Source organism: Vulpes vulpes, chromosome 10 (assembly GCF_048418805.1).
Source record: "Vulpes vulpes isolate BD-2025 chromosome 10, VulVul3, whole genome shotgun sequence".
Taxonomy (NCBI): Eukaryota; Metazoa; Chordata; class Mammalia; order Carnivora; family Canidae; genus Vulpes; species Vulpes vulpes.
The window spans coordinates 39503897-39523499 of NC_132789.1; the positions used below are offsets into that span (position 1 = coordinate 39503897).

The following is a 19603-nucleotide window of genomic DNA, read 5'->3' on the forward strand; positions in this document are numbered from 1 at the left end:
TTGTCCTACTGATTTCCATTTCAAAAGTAGTCTCCCGTGGGTGGACCACTGGGGTCTGAGACTGGTCAAGCTCCCCGTCACACAGATCGCGTGCCCTGTATTATTCAACATCAAAGTTCAGTTGCTGGAATGCTTCACATTCCAAGTCAGCTGTTCTGTCTTCAACACTAGAACTTGTCTCTCACCACCATCACCTTGGCGGTGGTCTTGGGGGGCTTCCCAGGGCACCAGCATCCCCGTCAGCGTGTTTTGGATTCCTTTGCAAAGCTGGCCATGGCGAGGGAGGAGGAGAAGATGGCAGGGGTCTGGCATAACTGCTTATTGCTCTATCAGCTGGTCCATGTGTGGTCACCGATGGACAGTTCTACTGGCGTCCTAGCACCAAGCCATTGGCTTCCTTTCTCATCTGGGTGAGCGGCTTCTCATCTCCAGGCTTTGCAGTCTACGGACAATGGGGCCTTTTGGTTTTCCTTACATTGTTGAAGAATAAATTCAACTGTAATGAGTGCTATCAAGGCCAAGGGCTAGAGAGATGGGGAAAGTACTGACCGAGCCCTTGGTACATGCTGTTCTAAGCATGTAACTTGTATTAACCAAGTTAACCTCACAGTAACTCTGTGAGTGCATAATATTATTGTTCAGAAATGTTTAAATGGAAACCTATCATGCATACAAAAAGCAACCCAAGTCACAAATACATAGGCCACGAGCTATTCCGCAGGGAATACACCCATGTAACTATGCTCAGTTATCTACAGGTCAAGAAACAGGACATGACCTCAGCTTTACAGATGAAGAAACTGAGGCACAGAGAGGTTATATAACCTGCCCACAGTTACACAGCTAATTAGGATCAGAGCCTGGTTTCGGCCTTGGCAATCTGGCTCCTAAGCCCGATCCTCTTGACTGCTGCACTTCTCTGCCCCTAGGAAAGCTATTACCAGGGGACAGGACCAGGATGAGGCCTTGCAGTCATGGTGACATTTGAATACACGTCACCGCTTTTTATCTTATTTGCACCTCGATGCATATGTATCTCTGTGCTGCCTGAAACACTGACGCTGCACAGATCACGGTGGCACGGCAGTTCATCGCCGCTGGCTCACAGGCATTGGTGGGACACTTAGTGTATACATGTAGTTCAGCAGCTGCTACAGTAAGACAGCCTTGGTCGGTGTCCCTACAGCCCCAGCGTGTGCTTCCAGAACACAGCTCCCCACGCCTGCGAGACACAGTCCCAGCCTTTGTGCTGGCATCTGAGACTTTTCCAAGCCAGCCTCAACACGACCTTCCCACCGCAGTTCCTGCCACTGGTCATACAGAATTGTGCCATGGCTTCCACAGCAGAATTCCTGGAAAAAGCACCTATCACAGAGTGAGCGCTCAACAAATGACAGCCCTTTCTTTTTCCGTGATAAAAGATTACCCCTCTGACCCTGGCTGACTTTATTCTGCTGCTCTTTGGTAAAGAATAAGGCAGGTATTCAATCTCCAGGATCTGGTCCTGTCCCCATTCTGGGCCTGCTTCCTGTCTGGAGAACAAGGAAGTGAGGCTGGAAGGACTAAGAGACCACAGCCTGGCTTCAGTTGGTGCCTTGAGCCATTTGGTCTTACTAAGGACAACCTGGAGGGGCCTGGCACAGTCCAGGGAGGCATCTGGCATCCATCCTGAGTGGAGTAGCTGGGGCTTGGAAGTGATAAGCCCGGAGGGAAGCAGTCTTGAGTGCAGTGCCACCTTTTAGGAGACTGTCCCGTGGAAGAAGAGTGGCAGGAGCCAGAGCTCAGACCACAGGTGGGAGCACAGGTTGACACCTTCAACTTCAGAGAAGAGCTGCCCAGAGGTGGGAGGTGCTGCCCAGAAACCATGAGACCCCAGGTGCCCAGGCGTGTGCATGCCCGGGAGGATGCGGAATGGGATCCGCCTGACGATGACCACGTCAGAGGATGCACAAGGCCTCTCCTCCCTGGAAGTCAGGGGTTTTAAGGTCCTCCCAAGCTTGGATGTTCCTTAACAGTAATGTTCCAATTGTTTTCAAATTCACAGAACCCTTTGCTACAGGGTTCAGTTTACACAGATGCCTACTCTGAAAAACAGCCCGATGTGGTGGGGGAGGAGGGGATGCAGAACCCCGCTGCTCCTCAGCCTCCCCACCTCCGGAGTCCCGGGCATGGTTTGAAAGCCATTGTTCTAGAACCCTGCGGGTCAGGGCCTGCTGAAAGCTGGAGCAGCTCCACATAATGTGCACGTCTAGGGAGTGCGCGCCTCTTTGGCAGTTTCACTTCTCTGAACGCGAGAGGCCCGGCTTCTGGCTTCCTGCCTCTCTCCCTAATCTCCCTGTCTGGTCGGAAACAGGGCCTTTGGCTGCATTCTTTTGACCCCAGCTGGCATCAGCCCAGGCGTGGTGCCTCCTCCGTGGTTCTGGGTGTCTGCGCTTGGTGGTTCACTCCACAGCATCTCCACTAATGGTACCGATGTCCTTAGAATAAAAGGCACCTCCTGTTCTTAGAGGTGTGCCCGGTCAGTGCCCGGAGTTGCTGCTGTCTCCTGGGCACCTGGTGCTGTCTGCTGATGTGCCCCTAAAATGGAAAATCCTTCCGGCAAAACCAGGGCAACGGCCCAAAGGCACAAATGCAAGCCGGCAAAATGGACAAGGACTTGCTCTAGTGGTGCGCGTCCTTCTAGAAGGTGGAAAAGAAGGGTCTTTGACCTGTTTCCCTCCTGCCTCTGGAATCTGCATCTTCTTTCCTCTTGCCTCTGCCCTGGCTTGTACTCCGTATAGTCAGCAGATGAAAAGCATTTCGTCTGAGAAAACCACCTAAGACCCACCCCGCTGGTCCTCCTCTGATCATCCATAGCACTTTACGCATTGTCTGGGTTGCTGTTTGTCTTTATTTTATGATCTTGTAAGTACCTGTTATTCACACTTGAGACCAAGGACAAAGTCTTATTTAGCTTTGTATTTCTGGTCCTGGCCCAGCCTCGGGCTCAGACCAGGCCATCGTAGGTATCGTTGAGTAAATACACGGAGTACTGCTTAAAATAGACACCCCGCAGGTGGGCTCTGCACCTGCGCTTGTATTACAGACATGCTGTGGAATTCCTGGCCCAGCAGGCCTGTCCCTGGACCTCGCACTAAGTGCCCCCCCCCCCCAGATGTTGTGATGTCATGTCCTCTCTGCAGAACCCTGCAAAAGGACAATCTAGGATGTACCCAGAACCCTGTAGGAATGCCCCCCCACTAGCCCCATCCCATGGCCCACAGCTCAGCCTCCCTAGTTTATTTTTCACCGAAGGGTGTGTCCCCTACCTCTTGGCAGCTGAGCATTTGTAACAGATACACAGCTCAGTAGGCTGTGCCACCTGGCACTTGCCCCTCTTCCCACATCCTTTCCCTTTGGGTTTCACTGGGAAAGCAGTGTCCCACTGCGGACAAGCTGATGGGCTCGCTGTGGCTGGACCTTCCAGGGAACTGTGACCTCTGGGAACTGGCTCTAACCTCACTTCCGGGGACACAGGCCTCCTGCAAAAGTGGAACTCAGAGCGACAGTGTGCGCCTTTCCGATCACATCTTCCTCTTGCTTGGCGTGATTATATGCAAATTTGGATGATTGCTGAGAATTTAATGATAAAATATTAATAGTATAGGGAAAAGTCAGTAACATATCTGCAGAATAGCCTCATAGGAGCTCCGATTAAGGAGGTAACTGGGAGGCCACAGAGTTTACCCCCTCATTAAAGAGAAAAATGCAGCTTGGTGGAGAGAAAAGTCATGGGCTTGAAGGTCAGACAGGCCCCTACTGGCTTCATGACCTTGGGGAAGTTCCTTTGAGCCAGAAGTTTAGCTCTGGGCTGGATCTGCCTCTCCTATTTTATTTGCCTTGAAGTGTGTCTTTTAAAACAGGTGATTTCAAGTGTTAGTCAGAACGGCTTGGCCTCTAAGCACCTGAACTTTATAACATGTGGCCTGGGATCAAATTCTGGCTCTGTTGACTTACTGGCTGTGTGGCCTTGAGCAGGTTACTCAACCTCTCTGGGACTCTATTTTCTCATGTGTAAATAAGGATGATTAGAGAGCCCCTGCCATGAGGTTTAAATGAGGGAATGCGTAGGAAGCATTTAAAATAGTGCTCGGTCTGAGGGGGGCACCTGACAGGATGAGTACCGGGTGTTATGCTGTATGTTGGCAAATTGAACTCCATAAAATAAAAATAAAAATAAAAATAAAAATGGTGCTCGGCACCCAGGAAGGGCTATGGAAGAGTAGACTAATATTGTCAGTTTTTTGAAAATCTGTGTTTGTGGTTTTCTTGAGACCTGAAAGATCTGACATCATGCAACATGGGCTGGAAAGGTGTAGCCACTGTCCCTTTAGAGAGGGACTGTGTCCTCCCCGCCTACCTCCGTGCCCCCCCCCATGCCTCTTCCACTTGCGTCATGTTGGCACCCTCCCCATAGAGCACCCTGGGCCTCCGTTTAGCCAGGAATGGGTATATCTATTTCTTTTTGTGGGACTAAATCTGAACCACTTAATGGATAAATGTGTCCATTTTACAGCACTGTCACAGGAGTGAGCCAGCCATCCCCCTTCTGTCCCTGTGCGGGGACCAGGAATTTCCTCCCGCTGCAGACTCTCCCAGCCTGCTCCTCTGACCTCTGAGGGTGTCACAGTGCCAGTGACAGGGAGCTCACTACTTCACAGAGCAGCTTCACTGCTGAATCTTTGTCAGACGTGGAGCCAAGGACAAGTCCCCCATCACCATGACTGAAATGCCATCTATTTTCCACCCCTTCCCTCTTCCGGCGTCTGGAGCGGAGCGGGGGGCGCCGTGCACGCCGTGTTCCACCGTGTTCGGTAGAAGCTGTGGGCTTCAGAGAGGCCTCTGAAGAGTCTAGAACCACAACCCAAGGTGTCACGTGCTGACTGCTCACCGTCAGGTGGCTCGGCATCCCCGGGTTGCAGGACTGGAGGAGAAGCGGCTGATGTCAGATGTGGGACCCCCTGGGGTCAGGACCGGGCTCCGGGTTCTGCTTCACCACTTCGTAGTAGTCTTGTAACTTCGGCGAGCCAGCCGACCTCTCTGTTTCGGTTTTCTTCTGTATCAGGGGAGTATTAGAAGACCCCCTCGATCGAGGAAGGGGTTGCTTGAGACTCTTCCTCTTTTCCTTTGAGTCCTCAAATCTTAACTGCTGCAGCATATGAACAAAAACAGGGCAGCCCAGGTGGCTCAGCAGTTTCGTGCCTGCCTTCAGCCCAGGGCAGGATCCTGGAGACCCGGGATCAAGTCCCACGTCGGGCTCCCAGTGCATGGAGCCTGCTTCTCCCTCTGCCTGGGTCTCTGCCTCTCTCTCTCTCTCTCTCTCTCTCTCTCTGTCTCTCATGAATAAATAAATAAAATCTTAAAGAAAAAAAAAAACACACACACACACACGAGGATTCTGGGGGCTCCGCACCCCTCCTGGCAGCCTTGCTCTTGGCTACACCTGAGGCCACAGAACCGAAAGCCGCATCCAGGAAGGGGCTGGGACCCCTGGAGCTGCGGCCAGGGTCAGACCAGCCTGCCCCCTTGCTGCATGGCCAACCTGAGTCTGGGCCTTGGGTCGTCGGGCTGCCGGGTCTCAAGGTCCCTCTAAGACATTCGGAATCCACAGAAACAGCTATTTTTTCTTTAAGAACAAAACTAAACATTTCCCAGACTGGCTGACACCTCTGGCTTGTCAGGGCAGCAGAAGGCAGGCAGGTGATGGGGCTCAGAGCAATGGCTCCCTGTTCTGGGAGTGTGAGTCAGCAGCACCCCAGCTTGCCAGTGGGGACTGTCTTGTGGCCTCAGAACTGAGAGGGGGTCGGTCACTTCTCCCCCCCGCCCCGGGGAGAGTAGCCTGGGGGGGATAGTGAGGAGCCAGCAGACCTGGGAGGCAGCACTGTGCCCCTAGGGGCCCCACCATGGTTTTCTGGTTTCCTGCTCTGGCTTTCTGCAGGGCATTTTTCTGTAGCTGTCAACACCTGCAGGTCCCACCCAGAGCTGGCGGCCCTTTCAGGAAGGGCTGGGTGGAGAATGATGCTGTTCTTGTTTGTCTGCAGTGTTACAGGCCCCTGGGAATACTGGAGAAGGAAAGTGCTAAGGAAACCTTGGTCCACATCATCTGAAAGTATTTGTGCAGCAAGTCTGTGCTGGGTGGAAAGATCGCTGACTGGCTGGTCTTGGCCACGTCACTCAAACTCCTCGGGCGTTAGTTCTCTTTTCTGTGAAATGAGAGGTGGTAAAAGGGGGATGGGCAGACCGGTGGAGGTCAGGCATGTGATGGTGCTTGCTGTGCCTCGGGGCAACAACTGTTTGCAAGGGACAGGAAGTCACTTACCCAAGGTCACCGAGCAAGGTCAAGCAGGAGCCAGAACTGGGCCCCAGGTCTCATGCTGACCTACGAGCCGAATAGTTCCTACCAGGGAGTGGGGAGCATTCGGCCGGCCAGTCCCTCCTGGCTAGGAGGGCCTGGCTCTGTGCTGTGCCCAGGGGGAGGCCACAGCATCATGTTGGGATGTCCAGGCCGAGAGTCGGATTATAGCAGACCCGGAAAGAAGGCCTCGGTTTGGCTCTGTGCAGCCGAGGAGCGTGAGCGCTTGCTGGGTGGCAGGCACTGTGCTAGGCCCTGGGGATATACCAACAGCTGAGGCCCACCTGGCCTTCGTGGGGATAACGGGGACTCCGCTGGTTGAGAAGACTGTCACCGTGCACACAACTGCGTGCTGTGAAGGGGAGCATGTGGGACCCCAGGCATTGCCCCCAGGCTGGGAGGAGCAGCGGGGCTGCATGTGGTAGGGCTCGCTCCCTCTGGCTGTTCTGTGAAGAAAGGCTACAGGGAGGATGGTGGCCCAGGCTGCCTCCTCAGCCACACTCGGGCGGTGGGGGGACAGCATGGACAGGCTGTGGCGACGGGCTGAGCACGAAGAGGGATGGCAGTGGAGTCACTAGGAGGAAGCCCCGGCGTGTTCCATTTATGGAGACGGGTACCCAGGGGGACGTGGTACTGCAGGGGGGACGGGAAACGTGGTTCTGGGCGTGTGGGCTGTGAGGTGCCTGAGAACCACCAGGAGGGGTACCGAGGGGGCATTTGGAGGTTCAGCAGGGAGGTCAGACCTGGAGAGAACAGGAGACCCATTGGCGTCCAGGTGGAAGGTCAGGCCTGGGAGGGGTGAGGGGAGGAGAGCGCAGGTTGGGGCCTGGGGACTGACAGCACGTGACAGGGGCAAGGAAGGAGCCTGCAGAGAAGGGTCACCAAGCCAAGCAAGAGCCCCTGGAAGGTGGGCGTGAGGGCAGACAGGAAAAGACAGCCGTCCTTTGGATTTAGCAACGTGTGACCTTGGCAAGGACAGATGGCCAGGGAAGCTGAGTCGAGGGGCTCAGGAGTGGGGGTGGTGAGGAGGCATGGACAGCAGGTGTGGGCTGCCCTTTCCTGGCTTGGGCTGAGAAAGGAAGCAGAGCGAGCAGGAGCTGGAGTGGGTTGGGGTCCAGCGAGGTTGGCTGGTTGACTGGTGACAAGCTTGAACTGAGCATGTGGCCCATGATGGCGGAATGTACCAGAAGGCAGAGGCTGTGGAGCTGCTGGGGAAGGAGAGGCTGATCCTGAGCCAGTGGGGGGGATGGCCCCACGCAGGAGGATGACCCAGCCCACACTGGACGGCTGGCCCATGCCTGTCCTTGGGCTGGGCCCTTTGGGGACCACAAAGCCGTGGAGCTGTATGAATCCCAGTCTCGCCTTCAAGGGGCAGAGGACTCAGAGGCTCTGGGCTGCTCCACCAGGACTGCTCTCTCTTCAAGTCCTGGGGCCCCCCAGGAACCAGCGTCCTCCATGACGTGGGACCAGCTGGCTGCTGCCCGCCCCAGCCCTGTTCTCTCTGCTTCCAAACCTCCTGAGCTCCCAGGAAGTCGCTGCTCGGGGGTAGGTGTTGGGGCCGGCTTTCTGGTCACCCTCACATTGCCCCTTTCTTGTTTTCAATCCTCTCCTGGGCGGTCGCCTTCCTCCTCACAAATCCGCCTGTCCCATCGTGAGTCCCGAGGACTTCTGGCTGTGTCCTGGGCATCTCTTCACGGCTTCCTCTCGGGCATCTCACACTCAGCAAAGCCCTAGGGGCCTGCATCACTTCCCTCCAAGCCCACGGATGGAATCGCTTGAGCCAGCCAACTTGAAAACGTTGGTCTTTGTTTCTGCCTCCTTGTGACCCCCGCGCCGTCCAGACGACCGCCTGTCCTAGAACACGCACCTCTGGCAGGGACCCCAGGTCTCTCATCCTCCAGACCATTCCCCTGTGGTGCCAGGGAAGCATCTTCTCTCTGATACTTTATCTTTAGGACAACTTTGACCAAGTCTAAACTTCTTAGCACGCATCGAAGGCTGATGGGGATGGTGATCCAGTCTGAGCTGCCCATCCCACCTCATCTGCTTTCACCCACCAAATCCGTCCAGCCTCTTAACACCTCTTGCCTTTGCTCCTGGTCTCTGCCTGGAGTATCCTGCCTCCATCTCTCACCGCCCTCCCCAGCCCCTCCAAGCCTTGTGCTCCCTGGCAGGTTCCACACACCTTCCATGGTCAAGACACCCAACTCAAGGCACAACCCTTGAAGGTTCAAATGGTTTTTCTGTGTTTTCTGCACATAAGTGTGAGCCTGGGAAGACCACTTGTCATCTGAGCTTGCTATGGAGGAGGAAATGAGGGATCTGAGAGCAGCCACAGGAGACTGACTCTAGCACCTGACTCTGAGTTGGCTTGAGCATAGGGTGGAGCCCAAATACAGGGGCGGTCAGAGTGGCAGTGGGCCTCGCTCGCAGTGGCCACCCCAGCGGGGTGGAGGGAAGGGGAAGGAATGCTGAGGGACACCTTTGTCATTGGAAGTTGGAGGGGAGGGAGTGTCAACGGACCTGCCGAGCAGGGCCGAGTGGAGGCCCCTGTCCAGGTGGAGGCCAAGCCTCATGCAAAGAAGAGACCAAGGCATTCTCGCTTCTTTCTTCTCTGGCTGGGAAAAGGGTGCTCCATCTCAGAGTGGGTCCTGGGGGCCACAGAGGGACACAGGAATTAACATCGGGTGTGGGTCACTGGTTTGGGTCCAGGAGTCCCGCTGCGTGAGGGTGAACTCCTGTCACCGGGAGACGGACATCCCAGTTTGCCCATAGGGTGCTCTTCATAAGCACGACAAGAGTCACTTCTTCCTACCAGCCCCACAGCCTTCACTTCCTCCCCTTGAACACAAGATGTCACTTTGCCCCGGTTCAGGTGGAAGTTGGCTCCTAACCTGAGAACAGGGTGCCTGCAACTGGCCGGTCGGGGCCTCTTAAGGAGAAGAAAAGGTGGTTTTAGACAACATGAGGCCAAAACTGAGGTGACAAAAACCAGGACCCGTAGGGACTTGTGGACAGCAGCCCCACGTGTGAGAGAACGTGCGTGTATGAGTGTGTGTATACGGGTGTGAGTGTGTGCTTGAGTGTAAGAGTGGGGAGGTGGTGTGTGAGTGAGTGTGTGATGTGATCACTCTGTCACCACCAGCTGGCCCCCTCTCTTAGAGTCCCCTCTTTCAAGTCATCCTGTGACATCCTCTCAGCCATAAGCTGATGACCATGCAGAGTAGGATTGAGCCCCAGCTGCTGTCCCACCTGCTCCCAGCCACCTCCCTGCCCCTCTGCACCTGCTCCGAGTTTGAGTGCCAGGCACCTGGGCTGGGACATGTTGTACAGCATGAGTGTGGGGCACAGGCAGGCCTCCTGCTGGGTGTTGGGGGCATGCTCAGCTGGCCGAGAGGCCACACCACCCCTGAGGCACCCGTGCCCTCAGACGCCCCTGGCCTTGTGAGTCAGAAGGCACTTCCCCTGGAACCATACCAGGAACCCCACCCCTGGCCCCATCATAGACTTTTCAGGGGGGAGACGTGCGCATCTATGGCATTACGCCAACAAGGCATTTTGATGAGGATCGTATGGAGTGAGGCTCGTGGGCTTCCTTCTAGGTGGAAATCACAGCCTTCTGGTTCGGGTCCAAGAGCATTGGTGGCCCTGACGCCTGGCAGGTGGGCTGGCTACCCTAGGAAAGCTCTTGGCCCTGGTGCTCTGAGCCCAGGTGATCCATGGGAGGAAGGTGGCTAAACCTGGGTCCCCAGGGCTTCACGGCTCATCCGGAGATGCGGTCGGGGAGAGAGCACAGGGCTCCTGGTTTCTGACTCTGAGAACAGGGAAATGATGGCTGTGCCTCAGACCTCCTCCCAGCAGTGTCCGGGTGGCTTCCTAGCCAACCGTTTTAGCGATCGTTACCCTTCCTGGGAGGTGGACAGGCTTTGGAGCAGGCAGATTCGGATGGATCTTAGTTCTAGATCTTTCTGGCTGCGGGAGTTTGAGCCTCAGGCTGGCTCTTAAGGTCTTGTGCTCAGGATGGTGATTTAATTTGTGTAAAGTGCCTGGCGCAGAGTGAGAACCTGGCAAATGGTAGCCGTTAGAGCATGGTTGTTCCCTTCTCTCACTCGCGTTGCTGCTCCGGTGGCCCAGCGTGGCTGTCCTGTGTGGGGACAGGCTGGCTCTGGAGCCCAGGCCCTGCATGGCTTCACTTCCCGGCAGGAGGCGCGGGGTCTGCTGCGGCCGGATGGAAGAGAGGGGGCAGCCGTGCCTGGTCGAGGGCAGGGCAGGTGCAAGGGGTCCCTGGTGGATCCCCAGGGCGACTCCCCCACCCCCGCCCCACGTGGTTCTCTCTGGGTCACGTCCTCCTCGCCCAACACACCAAGGGCTGGATGCGGCCAGGAAGCCTGTGCATCTTCTGAGGTGGGAACCAGCCTCTTCTCCTCCTTTTTTTTCCTTTACCATGACGCCTGTTGCTCATAGGTACAAATCAAACGAAGAGTATGTATATGTGCGAGGCCGCGGCCGAGGGAAATATGTTTGTGAGGAGTGTGGAATTCGCTGCAAGAAGCCCAGCATGCTGAAGAAACACATCCGCACCCACACTGACGTCCGGCCCTATGTGTGCAAGCACTGTCACTTTGCTTTTAAAACCAAAGGTAAGAGACAGTCAGCTGGGGCGCTGCCCCTGCCCACTGTAGGGAGCTCCCCCCTGGGAGCCCTAGCACAGAGCGCAGGGGCCCGGACCTCTCCGCCTGGGGCCTGGGCCACCCCCACGGCCTGGGCTCCCCAGTGGCAGAACAGCGCCCCCAGACTGGGCAGTGGCACCCCCTGGCTGCCCAGCCTGTCCTCTTGGATCCCACACAGCTCCTCCACCTGCGCGCCTGCCCCGCCGCCCGGAGGAGCTCTTGCACACCGTTCCCAGTTTTGATTTTTCTCTCCTCCACCCCGTCCTTCTGCATGTCTCCTCGGCCCCTTGCCCACTGATCTGGTGAGCTCCAGCATCCGCACCTGTCACCACCACTCTTGCGTTTGGAAATCCATTCCACTCCGAGCCACTCGGCACACTCGCATGGTCACTCCTCATGGCAGACTCGCCCTGCCTCCACCCGCCTCACCATTCAGACCATGTTCCTGCCCACCCGGCTCCTCTGCAGCTCTCGGCACAGCCCGCTCGCCCCCCGCCCTGCCCAGGCTGGCAGCCCCGACAGTCCAGCCCCAAGGCAGGGGCAGCACAGGCTCTGGCGGCCACCTGAGCGAGGAGGAAGGGCAGCCAGTAGGGGCTGGCGTGGCCTGGCCTGCTGCAGGCCCCCCGTGTGAGCAAGGGGGGCCGAGTCCATGAGACTTGGAGCAAGCTGCTCCCTGCACACTGCGTGGACTGTTCCTGCAGGCCGGGTGGGGAGGACGTGGGCACTCGCGCATTGCTTCCTGGTAGCTGAGCAGAGGGACAGGGGGACGGAGGTGAAGCAGAGGAAGGCCCAGGGCTCTCAGCGCCCCTGACAGCTTCAGCCTCTTGTGCTCTGCAGGTTCTTGGGTCAGGGTTTGGACGTGAGGGTCCTGCCTTCTCCTTTGAGCAAGTGGGGGGCCTCCACGCTGGCCCCCGCTGGGGCCATGTGCTGTTTCTGCCGACAGAGCCCAAGAGCAGGTTCGGTTTTACCTCTTGTTGACCTTCCTTCTGGTGGGGAAGCTGCTCCCAGCCAGAGAGGCTGGGCCGAACCCTGTGGAGTTCGCCAGCCTTCCTCACTTTCTCCTCCTCTTGCCCCCCCCCCCACCCCACCTCCGTGCTCTCTGTACCGGGTCCAGGGGGGGCAGTTTACCATGTCCCCTGGGCTTCCGGCCCCTGTCTGACCAAGTTCCATCTCGGCCGTCCTAACCCCGTTCACCGACCCCTGCCCTCCTCTGTCCTCCAGCCATCGTTCTCGCTGGTCCTTTCCCACCTAGGTTTTGGGTAGCATAGAGGCGCTTCTTCTCTCTTGGCATCTCATAAACAGTGTTCTGGAGGATCCCCAAAGAGGACAGACGGGCCTGGAGCTCAGCCCCCTGTGTCATGGGTGCGTCCAGCCCCAGGGCCCTGCCTTGGCCCCGGATGTGGGCCCCGTCCCTACTCTGTCCCCTACAACCCCACTCCCTCTGGCCTTAGGTGGCCAGCGGAGCTTTATGGAAGAAGAGAGATGGGAATGATTGACTTATGTCTTAAATAACAGAGTAAAAAAAAAAAAAAGAAAAAAAAAGAAAAAACCTCTTGTCCAACATCCTTGAAGGTAAAGAAAGTGGGTCCCCCAAAGCCAAGTGACTGTTAGTGCTAGAGCTGTACCTAGAACCCAGGACCCCTCCATCAGGGCATCTCCCCCATCACCTTCCTCACTGTGAGCAGATCTCCCTTTCCCTGGAAGGACTGGCTAAATCAGGTGGCCGATCGGGTGGCCTCCGGAGCGGGTCACAACCGCTGCCCCTGTTTCCAGGCGGCATCAGGGGACCACCCAGTTCTGCTCTCAGCGTGAGGAGCCCAGTCCTGAGAGTACGTCCCAGCCCGGGGCCATCTGGAGCACACCCGTGCCCAGCACAAAGAGAACCATCCTGGGGAGACTAGAAAAACCCATCTGGCTAAGTTCCCAGCCAGAGCATCCTCTCCAAAGAGGGGGCCCTATTCAGTTCCCCTTGTCTTTCTGGCGAGAAAGGGCCTGGTCCCGGGCAGGAACCAGAGCTCTTGTCATTGTTTCCAGAGCTCTTGTCATTGTTTCATTGGAAGCCACGCCAGGCCTGCCCGCAGTGCCTCTGGGGTGTCTCTGAGCCGGCATGGAGCCCCGGGGGGGTGCCCAGAGGGCATTACGGGAGCAGACGGACTGAGTCCCGGCTGTGCAGGCCTGCCCACCCTGCCCCGAAGGCCAGGCCCAGCAGCCTGTTCCCAGCCAGTGATCAAGGAGCCTGCTGAGCTCCCTTCAAAAGCTCATAGAAGCTTCCAGAAGACAACATCTTCAAAGCCGAAGCAGTGAGCGAATCTGAAATGATGGAACCTGGACCTTTGTGACTGCGGAGAGGGGCCGGTCGGGGGTGGGTGGCAGCAAGTGGCAGCAGAGGAGGCTTGCACGCTGGGCGTGAGGGAAGCAGCGGGACACTGAGGCTCCTGTTTCTCGGGGTGCCCGCGTCTTCCCGAAGGGGTGGGCCTTCAGCTGTCCCTCAGGAACCTCCGGCGCCTCCTCATCTCCGCCATGCCCTCTCCCGCTGGGGCTCCGGCTGGGCCTCCGGCTGGGCCTGGCGGTCCTCAGGACCCTCCATCTGCACCCACTGGCTGCGCCCAGGCCCGGGGAGCCCTTCCTGTCCGTCTCTGTCTGCTCGTCTGTGTCTCCGTCTCCATGTTAGACATTGTGGCACAGCTGGGGCCCCGGGGCGCTAGCCAAGGCGTCTCGGGGACCATGCGGGGAAGGCCGCCAGGACGGCCCTGTGGCGAGTGGTCTGGGGGGTCCTCTTTCCTCTTCCCAGATGGTCCCCAGAGGCCAGCGGGATGGCTGTGCCGCGTAGGGGCCCGTGCACCAGTCGCCGCGGGGTCAGCGACAAGAGCAGCAGGCAGGCCTCAGGTGGCAGGGCCTGCAGGGGCAGGCGGGAGGAGGGCGGCCGGCCGGGGAAACCGAGGCAGAGTCCTGGGCCAGTGCTCTCAGCAGAGGCCCCACCTCTCCTCCAGACACTCCTCCTCTTCCATCCCCCTGCCTTTCCTCCTGCATCCCAGGACTGTGGGGCTTCGGGTGGGGGCCGGCAAGGCTGTGAGAAGCTGCTGGCTGCCCTGCAGGCCTCCAAGCCTCTGTCCTTTGCCAGAGAAGTGGCTTCTGAGCTGAAAGAGATGCCTGCGCCCTTTGGTCCCCCTCCCTCGATTCACAGAAGAGGCCCGGGGAGGGCAAGCCAGGGAGGGTACCCCATAGGCCCCAGGGCGGTCAGTCAGCCTGGCCTCCTGAGAGCCACCCGGCCTGTCGCAGCAGAGCCCCTCAGACGCCCCGAGTGCTCCCTGCAGCCTCCAGGGCCCACGGGCGCCTTCTCCTGTGAGCCCCCGAGCCCACACTGGAGGGGAAGCCATGCCTCTGTCCTCCACACCCAGCACGTCGGCGTGTGGCAGGGTCTCGGCACTCGGTGATGAGTGGTGGTCACGGGGCTGAGGGTGGGGTCCCAGCAGGGGAAGGAGGAACATCCCAATGTGGTGAGTGTCTGCTCTCTGCCAGGCTGCCACTCGCCTGCGCTCCCTCCTCAGCTTCTCCCAGCGCCCCCGTGAGGTAGGTATCACTTCAGAGTTGCAGAAATTGGGGCTCAGAAGGTTAAGAAACTCGCCCCAGAGCACACAGCTAGCAGGCAGCAGAGGCCAAACCCAAACCCGAAGCCGGCGAGCTCCTAGAGCAGCCTGGGTGCATTGTGCAGGCAGGCATGGAGCAAGCAAGAACCCTGGAGCCCCAAAACCTGGGTCTCAATGGGGCTCTGTGCTAATAAGGGGCTGTGGCTGGTTCAGCGTGCTGGTCAACGGGAGCCCGCCCATGCCCAGCAGCTGAGACAGTCAGTAATCGGATCTAATGGCATCACCAGCTCCAGGGCCCAGAGTTAGAGCAGAAGCAAGAACCCCACACACCCGCCACCCCGGGCCTGGTGGCGCTTGGATTACAGGGTCTGTGAGGCTCCTTCCAACGCTTTGCTTCTGCGATGAGGACAGCGTTGCCCGTGTGTGGTTATTGTGCACCTACTGTGTGCTCGGCACCTAACTTGGTTGAAAAGAGACCTAAACCTTCCTGGCAGGACACGTACAACAAATAATGTCAAAGCCAGAATGAGCGGTATTCACAGTCCTCTGTGGTCAGGGGCTCAGGGGACAGTGGGCTGATCGCAGAACCTCAGGGGACCGTTGATCTGTCTGGCCCATGGAAGGCCCCAGCAGCCTGTCCCACCCCTTGACGTCCCACTCAAGCTCTACTTGCTCATAGCAATGAGGGCAGAAGCCCCCAATATTAGGTAGGGACCTTTGGGGACCCTCTGGCCTCAGTTATGGCTCTGCTTTCCCTTGGGCCAGCAAAAAGATCCGGGTTTCTGTCTGGTGATAGGAAAATCTGAGTTATAGGATATAGTCACAGACTAGGAGCAAAGAGAAGGAAGAGGAAAGAAACAAGTCACCTTCCACCCCTGCTGCCCTTGACCTGTGTACCTCAGGGAATCCCAGGTTAAGGTTCCCATCACCCTCTCAGCAAAACCCTGCAAATTCCTTAAAATTCTCAGAATTATTGGGAAGCACCCTTTGGTGCACCCACGGGCTCTCTCCTACTTGCCCACCCATCCACCCATCATCTATCCAGCCATCTATCCATTTCTTCCATCTGTTGGTCTTCCTGGCCATCTCCCTTTCCATTTATTTTCTCGTCCTGTTCCTCCTCTTCTCACATCTGTCCTCCCACCAGTCCATCCTTCCATCCACCTGCCCAGTCTGCCCCACTGCAAGTTGATGTGCAACCCAACCGGCCGCTGCCCCAGTCGCCCCTGTCTCTCTCCTCCTCTCCAGCTCCCCATCTGTGTATTAGCCCGTTTTCCAACTAGCCTGCCATTTACTGTTTTCATCTAACCATCTCCTCCCACCTCTGTCTATCCGTCTGCTTATCTAACCATCCAGTGTCCCATCCATCTGTCCCTATTCTTCCTGTTGTACTGTCACCCCATTTTTGCCCTTTCCCCCCTACCCATCTACCCATCAGTCCATCCATCCATCCATTCACCCACCAGTCTCTCTATGTATCTGCTCAAGTGTCCATTCTTCCCTCTTCCATCCATCTACTCAGACTTGCCAAGGACCACACTCAGTGAGACAGAGCACCTAACTCGGGGCACTGAGGATTATTATGTGAACGATCATGTGGAAGTGTAGCAACCTGCAGGGCCACAGTGAGAACATCACAACTTGGAGGTGGCTGCTGAGCCGGAAGGAGCATCCTGAGGCACCTGGCCTGCATCCTCCTGGGGCAGGCTGGGGTCTCTGCCTCCCCTTCCCAGAGTGTTCCTGCCCATAGAGGCTCCTGGCCTGGGACGTGCTGTGCACGCATGGGAGAGACTGAAGGCGTCGTTACCTTCCCCGCCCCCCCCCCGCCCCCCGCCATTGCGAAGACCTGCTGTCCCTACTCATGAGCCGTGGGGCTGGGCTGGCCACTTAGGGCAGGGGCAGGGATGGAGTGGGCAGAGCCTTTGCCCAGCCCTCCCTGCACATACCCTACCTGTGTCTGCACCGCATGGTGACCTGGGGGATACTGAGGCCCAGGACGTGACTTCTCTAAGGAAGGCTCGCAGGTCCCTGTCCGGCAGACTTCCCTAACCCTTCAGCCCCTTCTCCATTTCTAACAGTAACTTTGTCCTGGTTCCTCTTCCCAAACCCGCTGGGCTGCCCCACACGTGGCCTCACCTGGAAGGGCATCGTCAGTACCCACCCACCGCGTCGGTGAACAGGAACCCTCTGGGCATCCCAGCATCTGAGAAGGCCACAAATCCTGCTCCATGAGCGTCCCCGGCAACTGGGCCCCGGAGTTAAATCAAATGCAGGAGAAACCTATTGCACATGAGTTGTCTTTTTAATTTCTTTTTTTGTTTTTTTAACCAGCATCTCACTTCCTCATTATACCCTCTGCCCTCCCCTGCCGCCCTCCAACCTCCTCCCCCAGCTCCTGAGTACCGTACGGTCCTGAATGCCCAGCCCCTCCGCAGCAGCAGCAGCTGGCAGGCCCTGACTGGTCTTCGAAGCCCACTGCCTCTGCGAGCCCCGGGCGTGCCCAGGCCCCCCCGCCCTGCGGCCCCGCCTGAGTCTCTTCTCCTTTCTTTCTAGGGAATCTGACTAAGCACATGAAGTCGAAGGCTCACAGCAAAAAGTGCCAAGAGACAGGGGTGCTGGAGGAGCTGGAGGCCGAAGAAGGTAAGGAACCGCCAACGCCCCCCTCCCACCTCTTCCCTCCTCACCATCTCCCCCTCTTCCTCTGCCCCGCTCCTGCACCTGTCCCCCTCACCCTCCCTCCCCTTCCGTGTCCCCCCCCCCACCTCCTCTCCCCCTCCCAAGCCCTCCCTGCCAGTTCTCCCACCTACTGGGAGATAAAGGTTAAATTCACAGAGAGATGGCCCCCTCCCCTCCATACACTTACAGTACATGCTGTGCAACCATAGAGAGTGTGCATTACCGTCTACCAGGGAGGTGGGGTGCCTGGCACCTTGCAGGTGCTCAGTGAATGTGTGCTGAATAAACTAACACAGGAGTAACTGGAGTCAACATTGACTGATCACCCACTACGGGTCAGGCATGTTCTAAACACACACTGTGAGTTGTCTCCTAAATCCTCATGGTGATGCTGCGAGGGAAGTACTCTTACACACTCCACACCCACACTCTCACACCTACATACTCTGGGCAGGAGCATGACACCTTTTAGAATTTGGGAGGCTTTCAAGAGAGCCAGAGTCAGACCTGACAGCCCCTCGCCACCTGCCGATCTCATCCCACATCCCAGCACCGCACCCTGGCCAAAGCCCTCCATCAGCAAAAGGCACATGAGAGCCTACTTCTGAGACAGCCCAGCAGAGCAGAAGGTGAGTCAAAGGCCCCGGCCAGCCGCAGAATCCAGGGAGTAGGCCAGAGGGACTCTGGCAGGTGCATAGGCAGTGTCCCCCCCACCCCGCCAGCCACCCCAGCAAAGGGAGGTCAGGGCAGCCAGAGGCATTCCCCTTGTACCCAGCAACCCTTTGACCAGATTCCTAAAATCAGAATCAGGATTTAGAGTGTGACAAAGAAAGGTGTATGTGTCTGTGTGCGTCTGCGTTTTTCTGATTTCAGGATCTATTTGCAGTCTTACAAAAGAATTAAAACACATTTCCTTTTAGGTGCAATAAATCCCCTTTACTGCACTCAACACAAAGAAGTTGGGGCTGTTCCCCCAAGATGAGAATGTGGGGTTAGTGTCCCTTAGGCCATTCACACTCGTTGTCTCACCACGTCCTCATAACTAGGGCCAGAAACTTGTGTTGCCCATTTTAAGTTGAGGAAAGTAAAGCTCAGACAGGTAAAGGCAGTTGCTCAAAGTCACACAGAAATGCTGGCCACACACCACCCCGGTGCCTGGTGGGCTGGACCTGTGGCACCTGAAGCCCGAACCCGAGCCCAGAGCCCTCCCTGGGTCAGAGTCAAGAGGTGGCTCATCCCACACTGAGGGCCTGCTGAGGGACCCTGGGCTGCTCCCTGCCCCTCTCTCAATCTCTTTTTCCCAAAGAAACATAAAAGGATAACCATACCCACCTCATCTGCGGAGATGAGTGGTGCATTTCTTCTAGAAATAATTACTGAGCACCAGCCCTATTCCAGGCCCTCTTCTAGATGCTGGAGATTCCACAGTGAATAAAACATAGTTCCTGTCCCCTGGAAGCTTAGATCCTGCAAGGGAGCAGTGCAATGAACAAATGTGGAATAGGGTAGGGGCGGGGGTTCAGTCTGTGAGGTCTGAGCAGAGAATGGGAAGGGAAAGCCGGGAAGCCAGATGGAGTCTGGAGAAGGGCTCTCCCTGCAGAGGGAGCAGAAGGTACAGAGCTCCCGAGGACCAGATTGGGGGGAGATGAGCTCAGGGAACAGAAGCCATGAAGGTCAAGGGGTGGGCTTGGCAGGGCCCTGGAGTGATGTCCCGCAACTCTCAGTGACTGTGTGCAGAGGACGGTGGAGAAGGGGTGCAGGACAGTGGAGAAGGGGTGCAGCTGGAGGCAGTTATCAGGCCCAGGGCATGTTGGCCCGGATGGGGTGGAGGTGGGGAGAATCCGTAGGGCCCTGGGAATGTTCTGTAGGTGGAGCCCACAGGTTTGGCTGCGCATGGGGTGGGGGTGGGGGGATAAGGATAGGTGATGGCGTGAGGGAAAAAAAGAGCCAAGGATGAGGCCCAGGTTTATGGCCTAAGACACTGGAAGGACGGAATTGCCACTTCCCGTGATGATGAGGAAGATTCAGGGAGGAGGAGCGAGTCTGCTAGACACCAAGTGGCGCTGGGGACAAGGCCTGGGAACGACTGCCTCCCGGTGGCCAGGCCCCTCCGGCAGCGAGGAGGTTGAGGAGGTTGGGCAGCAGCGCCACCGTGTGTCCAGCCCCCTCGGCGCCGTCGCAGGCTTCCTTCTGCGTCTCCTCAGTCTCTTGGCGGGGAGCCTGGGCGGTGATCCCAGCAGTGGACCAGCAGCGCCTTGAGGGGCGTGGGGAATGGGCCG

General features: G+C 57.4%; 1 protein-coding gene across 2 annotated transcripts in view; it reads left to right on the forward strand.

Moving 5' to 3' along the window:
• The window catches only part of HIVEP3 (HIVEP zinc finger 3), a 57329-nt gene that overhangs the window by 32540 nt on the left and 5186 nt on the right, over nt 1–19603 (forward strand). For both annotated transcript variants that reach the window (XM_025983721.2, XM_072723698.1), the window contains exons 3-4: nt 10856–11031; nt 17202–17288. In XM_025983721.2, the coding sequence (XP_025839506.2) occupies nt 10856–11031; nt 17202–17288 (263 nt within the window). The remainder of the gene's footprint in view (nt 1–10855; nt 11032–17201; nt 17289–19603) is intronic.